The 21,284-nt window shown below is 41.9% G+C and overlaps 1 protein-coding gene across 1 annotated transcript; it reads right to left on the bottom strand.

Moving 5' to 3' along the window:
• Nucleotides 1–3,249: 3,249 nt before the first annotated feature.
• Nucleotides 3,250–19,903, bottom strand: CTSC (cathepsin C). The gene is made up of 7 exons (XM_084226619.1): nucleotides 19,695–19,903; nucleotides 18,587–18,732; nucleotides 10,187–10,353; nucleotides 9,622–9,777; nucleotides 7,494–7,609; nucleotides 4,920–5,051; nucleotides 3,250–4,294 (listed from the first exon to the last, which is right to left on the bottom strand). Exons 1-7 carry the CDS (start codon nucleotides 19,858–19,860, stop codon nucleotides 3,792–3,794), a joined length of 1,386 nt encoding a protein of 461 aa, XP_084082745.1. The 5' UTR covers nucleotides 19,861–19,903; the 3' UTR covers nucleotides 3,250–3,791.
• Nucleotides 19,904–21,284: the final 1,381 nt, after the last annotated feature.

Genomic DNA, 21,284 nt, shown 5'->3' with positions numbered 1-21,284 from the left:
AAGAAATTAATAATTTGATGGGGGGAAAAAAAACATGCCATGATGTTACTTTTCCTGAAAGCAAAGAATGAAAAACTGAAAATTTAAAATCTTGGTAACAGATGCTCTTTTGTAGACTGAAACCACTGAGAAAATGCTTCCTTAGTCTATCTTCCTTTTTGTCTTCTAAAATAAATAACACCCCTCCCCCAGCACTTGACCCTTTTAAAATACAAAAATTGAGGAAAAAATGCTTTTCAAAATTCTGCATTTGACATCCTTGGAAATGTTCCACTAACAATACCTCCAGATTTACCTACAGCCTTGTTTTACTCACATCTTGATCAAAGTACTTTAGAACTATATTTTAGTATTTTCAGAGGTCACAGGAGGTCTGATGTTAGCAGAAATTTCAAAAGTAGTCTAATGGTCCTAAATCAATTTTAAAAGCTAGTTTTAAGCTCCCAGAAATAGACAAAACAATGCATAAAGTTTAAGTCATGAAAAAAAAAAAAAGGCAAGATCCTATCAAGCTTTAATATTGACCTGAGCTTGTCATTTTAATAAACTTGATTGGTGCACTGGTTTTCCTGTCTTCCCAAGACCCCTGGAACAACACAACTTTAAAATTATTCAGTCTAAATTCAAATCTAGAAAAAAATCCCTGCTGTTGCTTTATATGAATTTTATTTACACTGCAAAGTTAGACTGAGAACTTTGGAAGTTAAATGTTAACCTTGTGTTTCAAGTTCTCAGCTCACAAAGCAAGAAGGAGTCATGATGACCCTGCCAAGTCTCCTTCATAAACCAATTGCATGAGTCTCTGAGCAATTCTGGTGTCAGGGGCAATCCTCAAGCTGGAAAATCATCCCACACCAGTGAAGGAGACTCCACCACAGCTCTTAAGAATTTTTAAGGATTTAAAGAGATTTTTTAATAGATTTTTCAAGGATTTTTTTTAAGAGATGTAGCTTTCTTGTCCTCAGTATACATTAATTTTCAAAACACAAAACTTTTAATATTTCTGTTTGCTGGGCTGATGATAAGCTTTATTTCCCCTGAAAGTACTTATCAGTCATGACATTTTCTATTAACCTTCCATGATAAGTCAAATATATTAGGGCTTTACATGTTCACTACAAGACCTATCTGCCAACCCTACAATTATTCTCCTGAGTTAGAGCATGTTTTCTGTTTCAGCTAATGCATTGTTTATAGGAAGAAGCCACATAAACATCTACACACCAGCTCCATCAGGCTGACTGACATTTTTCTGTGCAGCTCTGGAATACAGAGAACAAGGACATTCACACACTGCAGTCAGCCAGAGGCAAACATCTGATGACAGTCACTGGGGGCAGTGACAGCGACAGACCACTCTGAGAACACTCCCATCCTCCTATTAGCACCAGTGCTGCTGCCACACATGAGCAGTGACAGACAGATGAAGGAATTGCTAAGAAAATAACACAGAATGTTATTCAAAACACATGTACTTAAGCTGATACAACGCATGGTGAATAGCAAATGTTTTTGTATTTGTAGTGCCATGAGTGTCAGCAACAGCTAAATGATAAGGAATTAATTTTCTAATGGCTGAAAGATAGCAAAAAGAAACATCTAGCTTTCATATTCTTATTCTCAAGCTAATCTCATGTACTACAGCTATTAAAAAAAATCCAGGAACCTAGCTCCTCTCCCATCCCCCAACTCCCTAAGCTAAAACAATGCATTGCACAGCATGACCTATTTCAGAAGTCCTTGTTCCACTTCTGGCAAAACACAAGTTCTAAATTTCCAAACACATGTGCACAGAACCACAGAACAAGCTGAGTTGGAAGGGACCCACAAGGGTCATCAAGTCCAACTCCTGGCCCTGCACAGGACATCCCCAAGAGTCACACCATGGGCCCGAGAGCATTGTCCAAACACTTCCTCAATGCTGTCAGGCTTGGGGCTGTGACCATTTCCCTGGGAATCCTGTTCCAGTGCCCAGCCACCCTCTGGGTGAAGAACCTTTCCCTGATATCCAACCTAAACCTCCCCTGACACAGCTTCAGGCTATTCCATTGGGTTCTGTCACCATCACCAGAGAAGAGATCAGTGCCTGCCCCTCCTCTTCCCCTCACAAGGAAGTCACAGACTGCAATGAGGTCTCCCCTCAGCCTCCTCTCCTCCACGCTGAACAAATCAAGTGACCCCAGCCACTCCTCATATGGCTTCTCCTCAAGGCCCTCACCGCCTTTGTGACCCTCCTTTGGACACTCTCTAATAGTGTAATGTCTTTTTTCTATTTTGGCACCCAGAACTGCCCCCAGCACTTGAGTGAGGCCACCCCAGTGCAGAGCAGGACAATCCCCTTCCCTGCCTGGCTGGTCATGCTCTGCCTTATGCACCCCAGAACCCCTCCTGGCTCCAAGGGCACTGCAGACTCGTGTTCAACTTGCCATGGACCAGGCTTAATATTTTTTGGGAGGGGATTGAAAAAACCATGAAGCCTTTCCCTGCCCCTCAACTTGAGCAAACTAGAATCCAGGATTTCTTGTGAAATTCTGCTACTGAAGTAAAAAGTGAGTTTTCCCTTCTAAATTAAATGGGATAGTTTAATTACAGACAACTATTCCATTTTTCTGCATTTCATGAATTTCCCTACACCTAGAAAAAACACCTATGAGACCATATTTCACACAGAAAAATACCAAGTAACTTTGGTCATATTTCAATAGAAAGTTGCTATAGAAGTTAGCTTCTATGTATGAAACTGGCACCCACCTTTAGGCCATTTTTGTTTCCTCAGGTGAACAGCAAAGACCAGTACTGCTCTAACAAAGTACTGTGCTGCTGCTGAGAAATGGTTAATTCCAAGTGTTGCAATCTGGACCCTATGTTTCTACCTTGTATATTTGAAAGAAATAGAGTAACAGATTAACAGAAAGGATTTAAACAGGATTACTGGGGAGTTAGCAAATTTACTCAATGAATTGTTCTACATCCACATACTGTACTTCTGGACAACTTACTTGATGCTGCTGTGATAATCTCAGCTTCACATGCAAGATTTTACTAGCTCTTCTGCCCTCTCACCCTTCTTTCCCACCAGTTTCTGCTGAAGTAAAAAGTTCTTGACAGGAAGCTCAAAACTCATAGACAGGTCACCAAAAGAACTAATTTCTTCCACAAATACAAACTGCTATAGGAGTGGGATGTTCTTTATTGAACTCTGAAATGATGAAGAGTGAAGCACAGCAATAAAAATCCAGAGCCAGAACATTTAGTAACAGCCTGAAACATAGAATTGATTTTTATTGTCATAAGGATTTGACATGCAGTTTTCACAGGACACTTAGAGCTTTAGAATTTTATTTTCATCGGCACAATTGCTCATTCCCTACCCAATACACACTTATGTTCCAAATTGCAGTGACTCCCTGATTTCTGAGAAGTAAGGCACTACAGCGTCCCTTCAAAGCAGTTACAGACTATCACAGCAGACACTTTGCCCATTTCTGAAGGTCAAGATTGCCCATGGAAAAAAATGCAACTGGTAATTGAAGATATCCAATGATGAGTAACTGATCGCCACTGTTGCCAAAACAGCTCTTCTGGGTGATCTACTGTCAGACTTGAGAGGAAGCCTCCAGTGCACAGAGCAGACTTAACAGTGTTCATCTTCTCACATATGGAAACAGCTCTGTGGTTGAAAAATTACTTAAAGCTGCCTTTTCAAGCCAGGGAACAGATTTTAACCAGAATCTTCAACCATCAGGGCATTCTCATGGCTCAGGACAAGGCACTGGATGAAGACATTTACATCATAATTTTGGAATAGGAGTTGCAGCCACTGCAATGCTTTCAATTGCACATTCATCAGTGCCACGGCGGATTCTGAAGTAGCCATCTTCTCCCCATGAGGTGCCCCAGCTGTTCTTCACAATCCAGAATTTCTCACCACTTTCTGGGTCTTTACCATAGCCCACCAGTAAAACAGCATGATTGGTCAATTCAAAAGGATTTAAATTATCCCGTAGCCCGGTGTGATGGTAGATCCCTTCTTTATAAAGCATGAAATCATTATAAACCTCAAAGGCAACAGTCATTGGGCCATGCAGAACAAGCTCAAGTTTCATCAGGGCTTCATTGCAGCCTCCATAGAAACCACCAACATAGTGGTACTCAGACGTGTAGTAGTGGTAACAGCTGCGCTTGAAAAGGCACGGAGAGTCTTGGCCTGTGTAAGGGAAGCAGTCTTCTTCCACCACACCAAAGTCTTGGACATACTTTCCACCAATGAGATATGGGAAGCCACCATCACAACCTTTTTATAAAAAAACAAAACAAAATAAACCAAAAACGTGCTTATTCTCTTGGAAATTCTCTTACTTGAGATGGGAGACTCTCCCACTTAAATATTTCATAATTCTTTCAGATACAATATTGAACATACATCAGTGACTCAGATCATCCTAATACTCCAATTACCTACATTCAGCTTTCTGAAACACTCAGGGCAAAATTCATATCTCTGGGAGCTATATTGGCAACACTAATACTTGGACCTTTCCTCATCCTGACAATCCCTGTCAGAAAGGGCTGCTGACAATCCCTATCAGAAATAGCAGCTAGTTACACGCAATACAAAGATCTGTCCTAACAAGGATACAGTCCTCTGGAAAGCTTCAGTCATTGCTTTTGCTCATTTCCCCCTCCCTCTGAATATACCACTGGAAGAATATTTAGTTCCATTCCTTCTAGGTAAGCATTGTAATCAGCTCCATTTTGAACCCTACTCCTTAGATATTTCCCATTTCACAGGTAGATGTATGAAAAAGTTTTATGAAAAAAGTAACTTGATGGGGAAGGGATGGAAGTTTTCAAACTCCCTGCTCCTTCTCCAGCATTGTCATTAGTTGAAAGGTGTCCATATATACCATCATCCTTACCCTGAGAATACTGGCTGCAAGACACAACCTGCTGGGGACTGAAGACTGGTTTCTGAGTGTTGTTTGTGAGGATACGTATCCTTGCCTCCAGCATGGCCATGGAGGAAAACGCATAACAGCTGCCACATGAGCCTGAGAGGGGGGAAAAAGGAACCACAAAGAGCAGTCAGTAACATAAACAAGGCTAGTCACCTGCCATCAGGTACCTCTATTCCTAAAGTCCACTGAAAAGAGTTAAAACCTACCAGACAGTGATTAGAACTTTAACAATTGAGCAAAAACTTTAAATCTTCATTTAGCTTTCACGCATGCAATTCAAAACCCACTTCTAACAATTTCTCAGGGAACACTGAGCTTATTTTCAAGAATAAGAGGCAAAGTACTGCTCCAGTGTTTTTCAGCAGTAGCACTTAAGAGCTATCCAATTACCCTATTCCTTCAGAATGAACCTTCAGGGACCACATTAGCAGGGCTGAGAAGGCTCTGTCTACCCTTTATGGAGCACATATGCTATGGGGCAATGAGCTATTTGAAGTGAATGCTGACAACATTGTTCTTATTTCAACCTACCACTGGATTTAGTCCCGTAATTTCCAGTTGAAAAAATATTCCACCTCTACAGCTACCTCTAAAATAACCGACTTTTAAGAGAATAGTGGTATAAATAGCATGTTTAATATAATGGATTCATCGCTGCTCCCCTTGCTTCCCAAGGGCATGTAATTGTACACTGGCTTTTCAGAAGCACCTTAATTTCCCTTCTGCTTCCTGGCAGATAGTTAAGTCTCCTTACTTTTGCATCAAAATTTCATATTGCTTCTAGCTTTAGGCCTCTGCACTCTCTAGGACCTTCCTTTCACTCATTAAAAGCCTTTGGAAATGGAATGACAAGCCTCACAGGAAGAACGATTACTTGGATGAGGTCCTATTTTATCTACTGATTGTCATCAAGGTGCCCGATTTCCTTTTGTTTCCTGACAGTGGGAAAGTCAAATATTGCAGAGCTATGAAAATGTGGGAGCCTTGAGGAACAAAACAAAATACTTTCTCTTGAACTGTGTAGGTGTATAAAAGCAGAGCTATTACAACAGCAAGACTTCGTGAAATTGCACCTTCACTTAGCTAGATGCACCTCCGAAGAGAAGGGACAAAATCAGCCTGAACAGGAGCACACTTTTCCCAGCAGGGCAAAGTGAAGCAGTGAAAGATGCCTCCCACTCACTGCACAGTCACAGCATCTGAGATGGGCCACACTGTAGAACATGTTGTCGCATTATGTGTGCAAAAACATAAAAAATACAGTTCACTCAACCATTTCAGTCTGAAGTCTGCTGGACTGGCTGCTAAATTTCTTTCCTGTTATGTTACCACAGTGGTATTTATAAAGTCCACAGAATGACCTCTTTTGTAGGTTTTGTTTGGTTTTTTTTAAAGCCTTAAAGCTAAAATTCTAATTTGATGGAGCAGAATGCATGTTCCACAGACATTTAACATACTCAGCATGGACCCTCAGATTACATAAAAAGTGTAGGAAGATCTTTTATTGGAAACAACAGACGTTCTCATTTAGAGAAACTTTGAAGCAACACCACAGAGAAAGGGTAAGTCTGGAACTGAGTGCTCAATTGTTTGGAAGATAAAAGAGCCCTTGGGACATTCATAACTCACACTAGGAGAAAGTACAGGACTCACACCTACAGAGGATGATGTAATTTCCTGTTGCCATCTTCCAGTACTTCCACATAGCTAGAAATACCATAAGCCTTCCTATGCTGCTTCTGCTACCAGGAGCACAGCTGGCAGAATTTGTTAGAATAACTAAGTCATAAATGAGGGATTGGTGATTTAAGTCATCCCTTTCCCACCATGCTAATGTTATGCCTCTTTCCCACAAAAGCTGCCACCAGATAGCTACCAGTAGATGCAAGCTTATGGCGATACAGGGAAGGAACACATTAACAGAGCTCACTCCTGGCCTCCATTATATGAACATACAATTTTGGCATCTCACACCACAGTGCTATAAACACTCCCTACAGAATCAACACATACCAGCATGGTACCCTTTTAAGTTCTTACCAGTTTTTATATTTATCATTGTCTGCAATTTTCATAGTGACTAATATCTCCTCTTGCAACCACCCAGTTAAGTAACACCTGAATTTATCAGGGTGATAAGATTTGGAGGAGGTATAAATAATTTTTATGGCTTTATTCATTAAAGCTGCATGATAATTTGCCATCAATCAAAATCAGGGAAAAAATTAATTGTACATCAGTCAGTGTGCAGAAAACCATGGCTAAGATTGTTTGGACAAAAGCTGACAGCTGTGTTTATGCAGGGTCCTGTGGTAACAGGCACCCTCTCCAGCAAGTCAGCACTGTCTGGACAAGCCAGTACCAACACCTACTTCAGTACAGCATTGTTAGCCAGGACTCCACCCAGTTTCCACAGGTTATTCACAGTAAAGGTGCAACCTGTCAGCTGCAAGACACTAGGCAAAACCTTCTAGTTAGCAGCAAATTACAAACTACATCAAAGGAGCTCTTGAACTCAGAGGTTTTCATTTTTACCTTGATTCCGAACAGGGCTGACATAATTGACACCATTCACATTTCTCCAGTCCCAGGATTCTGGCAAGCTTGAAACTTTTTTGAGTAACTCAGGTGTTAGAGGTGCAGGATTTGGTCTAAAGAGGAGAAAATGCTTCTGAAAAACATATCACACTGTAGGCAAGGAAACAATTACGTAACACTCAGTTTTCATCTTTGGCTTCTACTAGCTGGACTTGCTTCACACTATGCAATTTAAAATAGTCTCCATCTAAAGTGAGTGGGTGCCAATATGAAAAGATAAGCTTGAGCAGGATTCAAGACCTACTCAAATTGCTCCCTGAGGGAACTATATTATTAACTATCCACTGCTGAGGAATACATTCAGCACAGGTAGTTCAACTGACAAGCTGCAGTGTGAGCTTTGCTGTGGGTGGCAAAATGCCTTTGTATAACAAAGGGAGCAGGGACCTGCAGCCCAGACAGGTGACAGAACACTCAGAAAGGACCCCAGACTTTCCCACACTTAAGGCTGGGGGTATAAAATCCCAGGGGCTCCTTTGCTTGGGCCCCCTCCTCAGAGGAACCTGGTACAAACTGCTGTTTTATTATTTAGTTACTGCACCAAGATCAAATTATTTTAAAGATCTGGACATCTGAGACTCTGCTATTGGAACCCTGGCATCAAGCAGGCAAGGAATGCTGGTGTGACTGAGAGTGTGGGGTGTGGCTGCAAAGAGGCCTTGGTCCCAGCTCAGGTGGTGCGAGTGTGACTGCTAGAGCGGCTCCTGGGTGGTCCAGCGGGGGAGTTTCCTTAAAATCATGAGCTGCTGAAGTCAAGTACTTGTGCACTAATCTGAAGTGCTGAAGTAACTCTCAGAGATTATAGCAACACAGTTCCACAACAGTTATTTTACTGCAATTACAAAGTACGTAGAATATCTGACTGCAGAAACCATCTTGCCTTGGCAGCATGCACTGACAGCAACTACAGTTTCACTTCAGGCACAGGCAAGGCTTATACTGACAATTCACTAACTGTAGTCCCACCTGCCTGAAGACTTCTCTGGGGCAAGTTTTTACTGTGACTTTCGAAGAAGTATAGAATGTTACCTGTCCTCATCTACCACCTGCAACCAAGTGATGCTCCTATCAGCAAAACAAGAGCTTCCTGCATTCAATTTTCAACCTGATGCTTGTCCTCGGTGCCATTTATGAACACCAGACTCTGAAGCCTGTTTTGAAAGCAGGAGAGGGCCAACCAAATACTGTCATGGAACTGCATGGGTGGAAGAGAACTTCCAAATAGGTTACAGTATTTAAGATCATCTACAAGGTGACTTTATCTATACATCTGCATGATATTCCCATGTAAATCAGCATTTTTATTCTACAGTAGAACCTTCTTAAACAAACATACAATTGCTGCAGTTTGGAAAAGTAAGTAGTATTCCTACTCACAGAAATACCAAAGGCTGAAAAAGCAAAGCTATTAAGATGCTAAGACAGTTATAAAGAAGGGAAGCTTTAAACTCTAGTTCTCAAATTTTGTAGAGCATGATGTACCCATCCCCATTATCAGGTAAGTGATCTGCAAGACCCTGAAGGAATTCTCAGAGTTACTTTCATGCTTCTTCACTGAGACACTCTACTCCTGCTAGAGAACTCTTATTGCAGGCATGGCAAATTATCACAGTAACCAGGGAATTCCCTCAGAAATCTTTGATATTCATGTTTAGGAGCAGAGAGCACTTCACAGATTTTCAACTGCAATTATGAACTAGCAGAACCAAGAGGAAGCACAAGCAGAAACTCCTGACTGTGGCAAGCAGTTGATGAGCAGACAGGATAGTGAAATGATAACTGAGACTGCACTGAGAGGATAACTGCTTCCCTGCATATATGAGTTCAGCAGTGAGTTACTGAGCAAGACACTAAAGGGTAGATGACTATTTGTCCCAACTGCTTGAGACAACAGATGCTCAGAATAATCATTCAAATGAAAAATATGTTTGCACCCCATGAATATGAACTGGAAAGCCTTGAAACTTGATTAAACATCTGAACTAAGCACAGCTAAGAGCCAGGACAAATACAAACAGACTATTGGAAGCTGTGGGATTTGTTGCAGAACAAGGTGTCTTATTACCTTGGAGCTCTGGAATAGAGACCTCCAGCTCTTTTAGTTAGTTCTTCCAGGGCAAAATTCTCATACTCCTTGTATCTTGTTGCTCTCCATGACTTCTGGTGAGCATTGATAGCATTTACAAAGTCGAAGTTGTGCACGTAACGTCTTTGGGAGAGTCTGCAAACAAAAGGAACCAGCCAAGTAAAACAGTAAGAAAAGGACTGAGATTGAAACTAAAGGTGCTCTCTAAACTCAAGATGTAACTCTGGAAGTGTCTTCTGGTAGGTACTGATAAAGAAACATAGAATTACTGGATCAAGGCAAAACTAAAACTTGAGACAGACTAGATATAACCATCTTCCTTAGACAGGCCAGCTTTATAACAGGGCTTCATTACAGACTGAAGAGACTGTAATGAAGCAGGCAAACCCTCCTCTGTTATTCTGCATTCAGGTTTATTTCCAACATTATCACTGGCATTAACTTTGTCCTCAGTACTGGAATTGGTGCTTATGATTTTAGCTAAACCTCAAGCACTGTTATGAAACATTTTATTCCAGTAGAAGGTCACTTATCTGTTGCTTACCTTCCCCCAGGCTTCTGGAGAGGTAGCTCATTGATGTGAACATCGGAGGGAGATGAAGAAATCTTGTGTCCTATGAAACAAGCCCAGTTGTGGCCAAGTACATCATGCACCCATCCTGGGAGGGTCTCATTGCAATAGCTGGTTACATTCAGGCCTTCCTTTTTGTACTGTGAAGAAGTTATGCTTGTGTTGAGCAGATACATTTGTTAGCATAGCCGTAGTTCCCCACCCACTCACAGCTGCTTCTTCCTGCCTCTGTTTCACAGGAAGTGGCCAAATACACTCCAGAGGTTAAGAAGATGAAAGAAACTGCAATTTACCAAATAGCTACAAAAGACAATTGGGTTGTGACTTGCACTTTTAGCAACAAAGTATGCATTCATATCAGTATCAATTAACCAGTGCTAATCATTTCAGTCCAACAGCTAATTTCTCAGCAAGATGTAAAAGACCTCTTTGTACTGAACCTTCTCCTCAAGGCCCTGAAATTTATTATGCCAAATATGTGACCAGTCAAGCTAACTCTGGACTGCCACAGAAGTTCAAGAAACTAAGACTCAAACAGTGGGAGAATGGCAAGTCTGTCATCCAGTAACCTCACAGGGAGACATGCACTATTTCTGTTTTAAAATTTAGGTACTATTTATGCACTGTTATTGTTCCACAAGTCAAAACCAAAGATGAAACTTCCAGCTTCATCACAGGAACTATCAAAATGAGAGTGAGAAATTATGATCCCTTGAGAACAGCTCATTTAAAGATTGCAGTAGAGATTGCCACTAAAGCCTCAAGTCCCGAGTCCTAATACTTCCTTATTAGGCCACACAAGTCTTCATTTTACCACTGAAGAGCAATAATGCAATATATTCAGCAAAATGTGTCTTCATACAACAGGTACCACTAATAATTTGCCTAGCTACATAAATTTTCTGGATTAGTAATTCTCTGACAACAGAATGTCTCATTTTGGGGGGGTGTGTGGTTCTTTACTCATCGCTTAAGGTTAGTGTTTTGTGTAAGGTTGTAGCGTTTTGTGTTACACTACAAAGGCCCCTGAAAACCTGATGCAACAAAGGCTTTAACTTTACTCTTGTAGTCACAAAAAAAAAAAAAAATCACTTACACAGAATTCAAGTTTCCTAGTCCAAGAAAACTTCATTAAATCTCATCCTATTTGAGCTGCACATGTACATTCCTAGTGGGATTCTGTAACTATGTTTCAATAAAATATTTGCTCAGCTTTACTGAAGAAGGTGGTGGCTTACAGTGATGGAAATGCCCAAGATGGAAAAGATTAATTAAAGAGACTGGGAGGTTTGTGTCTATGTTGAGGTTTTTTGAGAAATCTGAAGGAGAACTTACAGTGAAATAATTAGGTTTATCGATCAGCAGAATAAAATTAAAGGTTCATCTTCTGACTGTTTTGGAACAATGGGAATTTGCTTTGTCCCCAGTCTGGCGGATGCAGAGGCAACACACCTACAGCCAGCAAGTGTGTTTGCTGCCAGGAGCAGGCTGGGGGCACTAGAAGGCTGATCTTGTTCTTTTCTTCCTATCTTACTGTGCAAGATTGTGCAATGTGGGAAATAACTACGCTTGGCCAAATACCAAGGGCAAGGTCCAGAGATGACTTTTGAGACACACACTCTTCACAACAGCAGAACTAGAAATCCAGACACTTCCAAAAGCAACAGGTAGTGACTTTACATCTAAGTTACTGTAAGAACACTTTTCTGACCCTACATGACTGTAGAAATTAATACCCCATTTTTGCTATCTAAAAACTGCCACAGATTTAAACAGTACAGCTATTCTCAATAAGAATAGGCCTTAAGTCCCAAAACCTGAAGATTATCAGAGGAACAGGCCTGCTTCCTTCAACAATCCTGCCTTGCAAAATGTTATTCTGAATTAAAACAAGTAACACAGATTTGGGGCTTATCTTCATGGAAAAAAAAGGCAATGAGTTATCTGCTAACTAGCAAATTAAAATAACAAAAACAACAACAAAAAAAGTGTTTTTCTCCTAGAATTCCCTCTCCCTTTCCAAAGACAAAATTCATTGCTTTTTTAAAGACACAGAGAGATAACCACCACAGCATTCACACCATTTGTGCGACTTATCTTTCAGAAAAGTGAATCTAGTGAATTTCTTGCACTCTTCTTTCAGTTCACATGTATCAACAAAATTAGAAAGGAGGTGAAAAGACAGCCAGTAGCAATGTTTCAATATAAACAAGACATAAAAAGCCAATTTCAGACAGTCTGTGTAGAAGCCTAAAATAAAGCAATTCTAGTCCTTTGTAGCTACCTTTTTGTAGAGAGCCAGACTAAGCTACTACTGAAATGACTTTGAAAAGTGGATACAGATACTTTGAGACCATAACACATGAATGACATTTGGATAAAGGGAATTTCAACTCCAAATAACAATGTATCTAGGAAATGAAAATATACCTACATAAGGTCACAACTTCCCCCCTCAACTTTTAATCAAGAACCGCTGTCTACACAGCTGGCAGACAAGCCTTTAAAAAAACCTCATCGGTGGCATAACAATGATGACCACTGATTACCAGAAGGTACACCATAATGTCATTGCTAAAACAACTTTGCTAAGAAATGCAGCATTTCTTTTTTCTACTAGTGAAGGACTGACAGATGGCATCTAGGAAATTTGACTGTACCAGTTTTAGAGGACTGATTACGACTACAGTTGCACAACTAACAGCAAGTGATACGGCAGGGATATGGCACCATTGCACAAGCAACACCTGACTCAGGTGGATGTGAATTACAATGTCAGACTCAGCAGAAGCTGCCAGCACAGTACCCAAAATATCCACAGAGCCCTCTCCAGAACAGCACCCTTAATAGAGGATAGCAGCCATACAGCTGCGATCACCAGCAACTGCTGGACAACTGCTCTCACACATTTCTCTGCAGACTTTAAAGATGGTTTTCAGTTTTGAGTTAAGATGACTGCAGCTGTGTCACGTGATAATTTCATCAGCCGATGAAATCTGCAGCATTAACTCCACCCAGCGACCTGACCAATCTAGGAGAACCCCTTTAGAAAGGCACCCAAATTATAGTCATAGTTCAAAATCTGAGCTTTGAAAAATTTAATTCTATTTCAAATACATATTTTTCTCAATCCTGACAACTCATGTGGTTTTGCCTAATGCCAAAATTTAGCCAAGCCATGCCAACATTAACCTTCATGTAGGTAAACTTCAAAGCTTGCTGTTAGGTAACTGAACCCAGTGAAGTACACTTTTAATAACGCCTTTCCGGTGTCGGTCATCATGACAATCTAATTGTATGTTCAATTCTAGTCCTAGTAAAAATCATAATTGTTTAAAGCTTTTTTAAAATCTTTAATCTCCCTAAGAGGAAAGCAAGAAAGGATGGAGACCTTATTAGTCACAGCATTTTAATGAGAATTCAGCAGTACCACATAGAGAGGCAGCCATCCCATCCTCTTTGAAATCTATTGTTCTCAATTTAAGCAATGCCTAGGCAATAAGCCAACTTGAGTTCCAGGAGGCAGGACCACCCTACACATTAAACCTTCTGGAGAGACTTATCTCTCAAGTTTACAAGTGTGCCTATGCATTTTACTATGGGAAGCACACACTGAACGAGAACAGAGCTGCAGACTTGCAGCTGCCCTACTACACAAAAATACAGTAAGTGATGTTACCAGAAAAACCTACTGCATCACGCTACACAATATAAAATGCAAGCAAATATCAACTCCAGGTGGATTTTCTTTACTTTCTGGAAACATTCTGCAATTCTGAGTTTTGTGCCTTCAGATTTACACTTTAGGAAAGCAGCAGTTGCTCACTGCCAGTTAAGTAAGCCCAAATTAGACAGGTTAAAAGTTGACTTTCAGTTGATTTGCAGGATGATTGAACAGCATTAGCAACTCTAGCACTTCTGCTTTAGCGACATGAAATAAAATGCATCCAGGTTTGGGTTTTTTTCCCATATCCTGAAAACTTAAACATTAACTGCTGTCACTGTTCTAGTTTGTTTCTGTTTGTTTCAGAACAGCAATCCTTGATTTTAACCAAATTTGGGAGCATTGGGGAAGAGAGAAAAAGATATGACAAAGATGTCACCAAGTCTGGAAAAGATTAGTAACTTGTGTGGTGAAATATTCAAAAATCTTTTTTTTTTTTCCCCTAAAGTAGTTGTAATGCTTCAATATGAAAAAAAAAAAAGCCAGACTTCTGGTATTTGCTAAAGAGCATCTCAGGAGTCTAAAGCAGAACCACTTCACTTAAGGAACAAACAGTGAGAAATTTATGAGACTGTTTCATGTCAAAAGTGGTAGCCTTAACAATAGATAAGCACCTCAAAGACATCAAGTAATTGAAACAAGTGGGCCTCAACTTTCCCTTCAGGCCTCACTCTAGCTTTTTATGATATGCTGTTCCTATTTCTTTTGCCATCCCTTGGGGGTAAAAAAAAAAAATTGCTAAAGCTTTATATATTGCATAACCCTAAAAAATCCTTGTATCATCCAGCAGAAGCATATGATGAAGCTTCTGCCAAGAGCAAGTACACAAACTTCACATCCAAGTTCAGTCCAGGGATGTTTCCGAAGCACACATTAAACAATTTATTTTGTGCTAGAAGCAGAATGTAAGAATGCAGTAGGACGCTGCATTTAATTTGGCAAACTTTAAATGTATGTACAATGATAGAAAAAAACACTCTTAAAGCATCTTTATTTCAGACACTAAAGTAAAGTAAGGAAAAAATAGGATTGATAAGCTCACCCAATCCATTCCTCTGATGTATAAATCCTTTCCCCACAGGCCTCAAGTGAAAGAACAAATATCTTGTAAAGGCAATGAGACCCTACAGAAGTTTCAGTGGGTGTCTGTTTAGTAAGCCACAGGAACAAAAAGCTATTAAAAACTCATTGAAACATGCACAGCCAAATAGGCTGTGTCTGTATCTACACAGTGCAGTAGCTCTGCTAAAGTCACCACTTAGACAAGCCCACAACATTCCTGTCAGTAATTAACAGCTTAATTCTTTAACACTAGGAAAAAATACACTGGAGGTTCAATTAGCAGAAGTGGCACTTCTATGCCTGAAACTCACAAAGTACTGTATTGGCTTGAACACTGCTGCTCATTGTACCTGGCAAATCCTCCCTCTGCTCAATCTCAGATTTGTTGCATTTCAATTTCATATGTAATGCAATATTTACTGGATTAAAAGTAAACAGATATGCACAGTTAAATATGTCACAAGGTCAAACAGTTTGTAAGGAACCACTTCCTCCCTCCAAGTGCCCACTAACAGTTGTGAAATTTGGAGTTTTGCAGATAGACACACTGCATGTTGTTGCCCAATAATAGCAAGTAGCTGTCTGCAGCAAAAAATGCATTTAGTAAGTGCTGTGGTATTTCCTCATGATTCTCAGCAATTGACTTGCATCTTGGTAATCTGTTGTTCTTTTTACAGCAGCAAAATTAGAGAAGGTAACTGACCTGGGCTCTAATCCTCCCTATGGTGTTTAAGGAAAGAAGTCTTTAATTTAAATATGTCTTGCTCATGAATCCCCCATTAACTGAGCAATGACCCAAACAAGCTTGCTATTTCTTAATACTGAAGCCAACTTCAAAACTAAGAATTAATCCACCAGCTTACAAAGGGCTGAGACACATTTAATGACCACAAAATGCAAGCTATTGTGTATGCTACTGCTCAGGTGTGTATTTGACTTACTTTGTTTTGAGCAGCAAGATTAATCAGATGACCACTAGAAGCTCCTTTCAGCTTAAGCTATTCTGCAACAGTTTTGGTATGATGTTTTAAGAGTACTTTTGCAAATCCATGCAACACATGAAATCAATGCAATACATGACATCAGTCAATGCAATACATTACATCACTGCTTATGAGTCACTTGACTTAGTGCTCATCTTCTGGAGACGTATTTCACAAAGTATGGAGAGCAGCAGCCTTCAATGACTCTCAGCTGCCTTCAAGTTGACAACTAACAGATCCATTTATATCCCAGAGCAGGCCACACTGTTTCTATAATTAAATTCCTCACACTCAGGAATTTGTTTGATAATCACCAACTCTTTTACTGCCTAGCATATTGGCTTGAAAAGCAACTCCGTATTTCAGTGTAAAATATCAGCCCATAGTTCAACTATATTCTCCTCAGATGAGTCCAACAATGACTGCTAAATTCTCCCTGCCAGAGATGACACCTAAAAACCAAGTTCATGGACAAGACTATAGCATACAGCACCCCGCTGTCCTCATGGAGGCAGCAATTCCTGCCACTTTTGAGGCAGGTCCTCCCACTGCAGGTGAGCTCACAGAGGTGTCCCTGGCTGAGAAGTTTCACAGTAATTCTGCTCAGTTAGATTACCCTTCAGTGTCTGTGCAGTCTTTGCTGTATCACCTGGCAAACCTATGAAGAGTGCACATCACGGCGATATAATTTCACTATCTTATACAGATGAGAATGTCAATCAGGTGTTTCTCTCTCATACTTGGCTCCTGCTCGAGTACAAGACCCTGTCTTGTTTAAAAGATTGAATTCATATTTCAAAAATGTCCAGTTATAAGAGTGCATTAGGTCTTGACAGTTCATTTTATTTATGTGGCTCATATAATGCCATATTTCAGATTTGTGAAGAAAACAGTGTTGTTGATGCAGGGATGTTTCAGTTTAGCTGAGCAGTGCTAACACAGCACCAAGGCCTCATCTGCTCCTCAGACAGCTCTGACAAGCAGGTAGACTGGTGGTGCATGAGAAATTGGGAGGGAACACAGCTGGGAAAGCTGACCCCAACTGACCAAAGAGATATTTCATGCCAAAAAGTATCATGCATAGAAAAAAAAGCTGAAGAAATGAGAAAAGAGGGACATTCAGAATCATGCCATCTGCCTTCTTATGTCACAGTTGTGCACGATGAAGCCCTGCTTTCCTGGAAATTGCTGAACACCTGCTCATTATGGTGGCAAGTTATCCTGGTGGCAAGTAGTGAATGAATTCCTCATTTTGCTTTGCTTGCATACACACACAGCTTTTGCTTTACCTATTACAGGACCTTGATCTCAGCCTGTGAGTTTTTGCACTTCTATCTTTCCAATTCACTCCCCCAATGCACTGATGGCTGAGTGGTGCTTTGCTCTTTACTGGGGTTAACCTACAACAAAGAGTATGTAAATAACTTCCCCAGCAGTTGTGCAAAAAGTCTATACAGTCCTTTCCCTTAGATGAGCCCAAAACAGCATAGATGGAAGCTGCAAGGAGGTTACAGTTAAACTGGGGCCTTCTACATAATTTCTATTCAGAAAGGATTCCAATTCTCCTGGAAGAGTGGATCACTTGCTTTTGTTAACCCCTGAAAACACTGACTTTAAAATAGTTGCTGTAAAATAAACCATCTGCCATGGCTCCCAGAAAGACAGTTTAGAGCAAAAGTTATTTCTTCACCCTCCTTAGTACGAGCCAAAGTTCAGAGATTTTATGCTTGGATGAGGCCTGGGTGTTTACTATTGACTCACAAGATCATGCTTCCTGAAACAACCAAAACCACATTCATTGCTCCTGCCCAGGGCTGCACTCGCCAGCTGAGAAGCCCTGCTGCACAAAGCATCTGTCTTCCAGGTAGTAAAGCCATCCTGCAGAGATTACTTCAAACCACCCTTCAGATTCAGCATGCCACTCACCAGGAGAGCAGCAGAGTGCTCCTAACAAGAGTGTTTTCTCTGTCTAATCCCTGCCTACCATCACTGTTTTCAGCTTGACCTGAAGGTATTAACGGGGATTGAAGAGAACAGTATTACTCCAAAGGAATAATTATAGGCAGTAGAAAGGTTCCTTAGATATTAAAGTAGTATTCTGAAATAGAATTTATAGATCTCAGAAATCCTCCATCAAGGAGGATAGATGGCTCTTAAGTGTCCATGCATTTGATAACATCTGTAAGGAAAGATAAAAGCAATGGTATTTGCTATTTGACGTGGGTCCACAGAGCCAAAAAAGAAAAAGAAAATTAAAAACAAAGAAATTCCAGGCTACCAGGAAAGTTAGTTTCATTAGGCCTTCAATTACTTTAAGCATGCCTACAAGGGAAAGTAGTAGCATCTTTATTTTTTCAGATAATGGCCAGTGTGGAATATCTCTTTCCTCTCTCTGCTCCCCACCCAAGCGCTGATTTGCTGTTTCCTTATATTCAAAAGTGAAAAGAAGAAATCCTTTATCTGGCAATCCAGGCAAACCTTAGAGCCAAAGATAATCAAGTGTCCCAACTGACACCCACTGTGGCACCCAGGGACTGAAGGGAAGTCTAACTACAGGCCATTTTGGCAACAGCCAGTGGAGTAAAACACACCAGGTTAACTCACCTTAAAAAATGCAAACCACTTGTAGTCATTTATCACAATTTCAAAGCCTTGATTGTAAATCAAAGTGAAGAAACCATAGTTGCCCAGACTATCCTGAGCCACATCTAGCTTCTGAAGATTGACAACCACCTTTTTCTCCACAGGCCCTAAAAGAAAGAAACATTAGGGCATGATTGGAAGAGAAAAATAATACAAAAATGTATAAAGAATGCAGCATTTATTCCTAAAGATGCTACAGTACACTCGTTGAATACACTCTTATGCAAAAGGGCATGGAGATACTTCAGGACCTCCACTTACCTGTCAGTGGGTCTACATGCTCATTTTTTCCACTGCTACACAGTATCTGCACATTTTATTAGCAGCAGCACCAAGCAGCTGTGACTGGGAAACTCCAGCTTATTGAAACACAACTTGCTGCAGAGCTACAAAGGTGTTGGATGCTGTGTCATTTAGGCACTGTGTCTGCAATGACAGCTCTTCCCCTACAATATCTGGGATGAGGCATCACCCATCCTACACTCCTTCACACCAGTGCTCCATCCCTATCATGCCTCACCTCCACTGCTAGTACTGTCACTTGTCCCCTCTGATCAAAAAGCAGATGACACAGAAAAATGCAAAGCATCTACTATTTTTAAAATGACACTGACATACAATCATTAAATAGCAACTCCCCACTACTATTATCCTCTCGAAGGAAGCGATATTTCCATCTTTTTCGATGCTGTCAGGCTTCCTTGACAGCCTCTCGGGGGGTGCCCAGGTGTCACCAGCATTGCCACCCTCTGCTGCTGGGAGCAGCCAGGGCCCGGGCGGGCAGAGCCTCGCAGGAAGGCACCCGTGAGAGAGGGGCAGCGAGCCGGCATGAGCCATGGGGCCCGGGGAGAGGCCTAGTCAAGTCCTCACGGGAACAAACAGAAGAGAAACAAAACCGCACAGTAAAGCGGAACTGCAGCAGCGCAGGAAGCCGCCTCCCCGCCGCCCATGCCGGCTCCGGGGGCTCCGGGCACGGAGCGGCCGCTCCCCCCGCCCGCTCCCGGGAACACCTCTCGGCCGCCCGCGGCTCCGCGGGGCGGGAGCTGCCCGGGGCCCGCCGCGCTCTCACCCGCCTGCGAGCAGTTGCCGTGGCGGCCGCCGGCCCGCCAGACGCGGAGCTCCCAGGAGCCCAGCAGGTCGGAGAAGGAGCAGTTTGCCGGCGTGTCGCCCAGCACGGCCGCGGGCAGCGCCGCCAGCAGCGCCAGCGCCAAGCCCCGCAGCGCCCACCCCGCCATAGCGCCGCGCCCGCCGCCGCCGCGCCGCTCAAATGCGCCCGGCCGCCGCCGCCTCCCCGCCCCCGGGCCCGGGCCCGCCCCGGCCGGGCCTCCTCCCCACAGGGTGTCCTTCCCGAAGGTCGTCCTCTTCTGCAGAGCGCGTACACCTCCCCAAAGGGCATCCTCCCCCACAAGGGGCATCCTCCCCCGCAAAGGGCATCCCCTTCCCCAAAAACCATCTTCCTCCCCCAAGGGCATCCTCCTGCCCAGACCCCTGCCCAGCCCCAAGGCTCGGCAAGTCCCCAACGTGGCTTGTTCCCGGTGTCACTGCAAGCCTACGTCTTGCTGCCCTGGAGGACGGGGCCTCTTGTTCGCCATGGGTTTAGCAGCACAAAGTGACTCAGAGTTTCCGCAGCAGCCGGGAAACCATGGGGCACGAACGCTGCTCGGGGTGGAACCCCAAAACCCTGCGCCACCTGCGAGACCCTTGCACTCATGAGCAGTTGACAAAAAGCAGAAAAAACGCATCCTGAAAGTAGAGGCTATGGTGACCTGCAAAATCTTGCTCATCCAAGAAGCAGAGTGTTTGCAGGGGACGGGTTCTGTCGGGGACAGAGATGTCCCCAGCGAACTGCGAGACCCTGGGTGCATGGATTGGGTGTGCAGGGAAGTGGCTCTCTGTCTCTCCAAAAGCAGAATGTGCCTGCTTTCACATTCCCAAAGATATATCTGCAATCAAGAAGGCTAAAAGACTTGCTAATGAGTAAATATACCCTCATTTAAAAAAGAGTTATATGAAAAATAACCCCTTTCTGGGGAGCAATAAATGCATATAGTATGAAAATTTTGGCTATGAAAATGATGCACTAGCTTGGCTATAGATATAAATTTAAAATAAATGTTGTAAAACTGATCTAAATCTACACGTAGATGCTCATCACAGATTTCAAAAGTGTAGCTTTAAATAACTCAGGAGCTAAACTAGGTTAAAACTGTATGTATCCTGATCTATTTTTGTATTGATTTAAATCAGGAGATTAGGAATTGCATCAGTAAATTTAAACTGTTTTAAGTAATGCATTTATTTTAGCACCATCACATTCTTTTTATGCCATCTTCACAGCCTTTTGGGGAAGGATTAATTTGACATTTTGCTGCTGATTCTTAGGGCAACCAGCTGATAGATGCTCTTACTCATACCAGCATAAGAGATAAAAGCTATTGTTTAAGGCAGTGTTTTGAGGATTCTAAAGCACTGACTTAATTGGAGAAGCAGAATTTCCTCTGTGTTCCAAACAAATGCTGTTTCTGTTCATTAAGATTCTGTTGTCCAGTAGTGGTATGGCATTTAAAAAAAAATAGTTCTAGGTTAGTTTTTTGCAAGGGTAGCTGGACATGACATGCTAGCTGGACATTTTGCTGGTCGTGCCATACAAGTGCATGCA

The sequence above is a fragment of the Fringilla coelebs genome (genome assembly GCF_963513975.1).
Source record: "Fringilla coelebs genome assembly, chromosome: 2".
In the NCBI taxonomy this organism is placed as follows: domain Eukaryota; kingdom Metazoa; phylum Chordata; class Aves; order Passeriformes; family Fringillidae; genus Fringilla; species Fringilla coelebs.
This window is presented reverse-complemented; position numbering and strand designations above follow the sequence as displayed.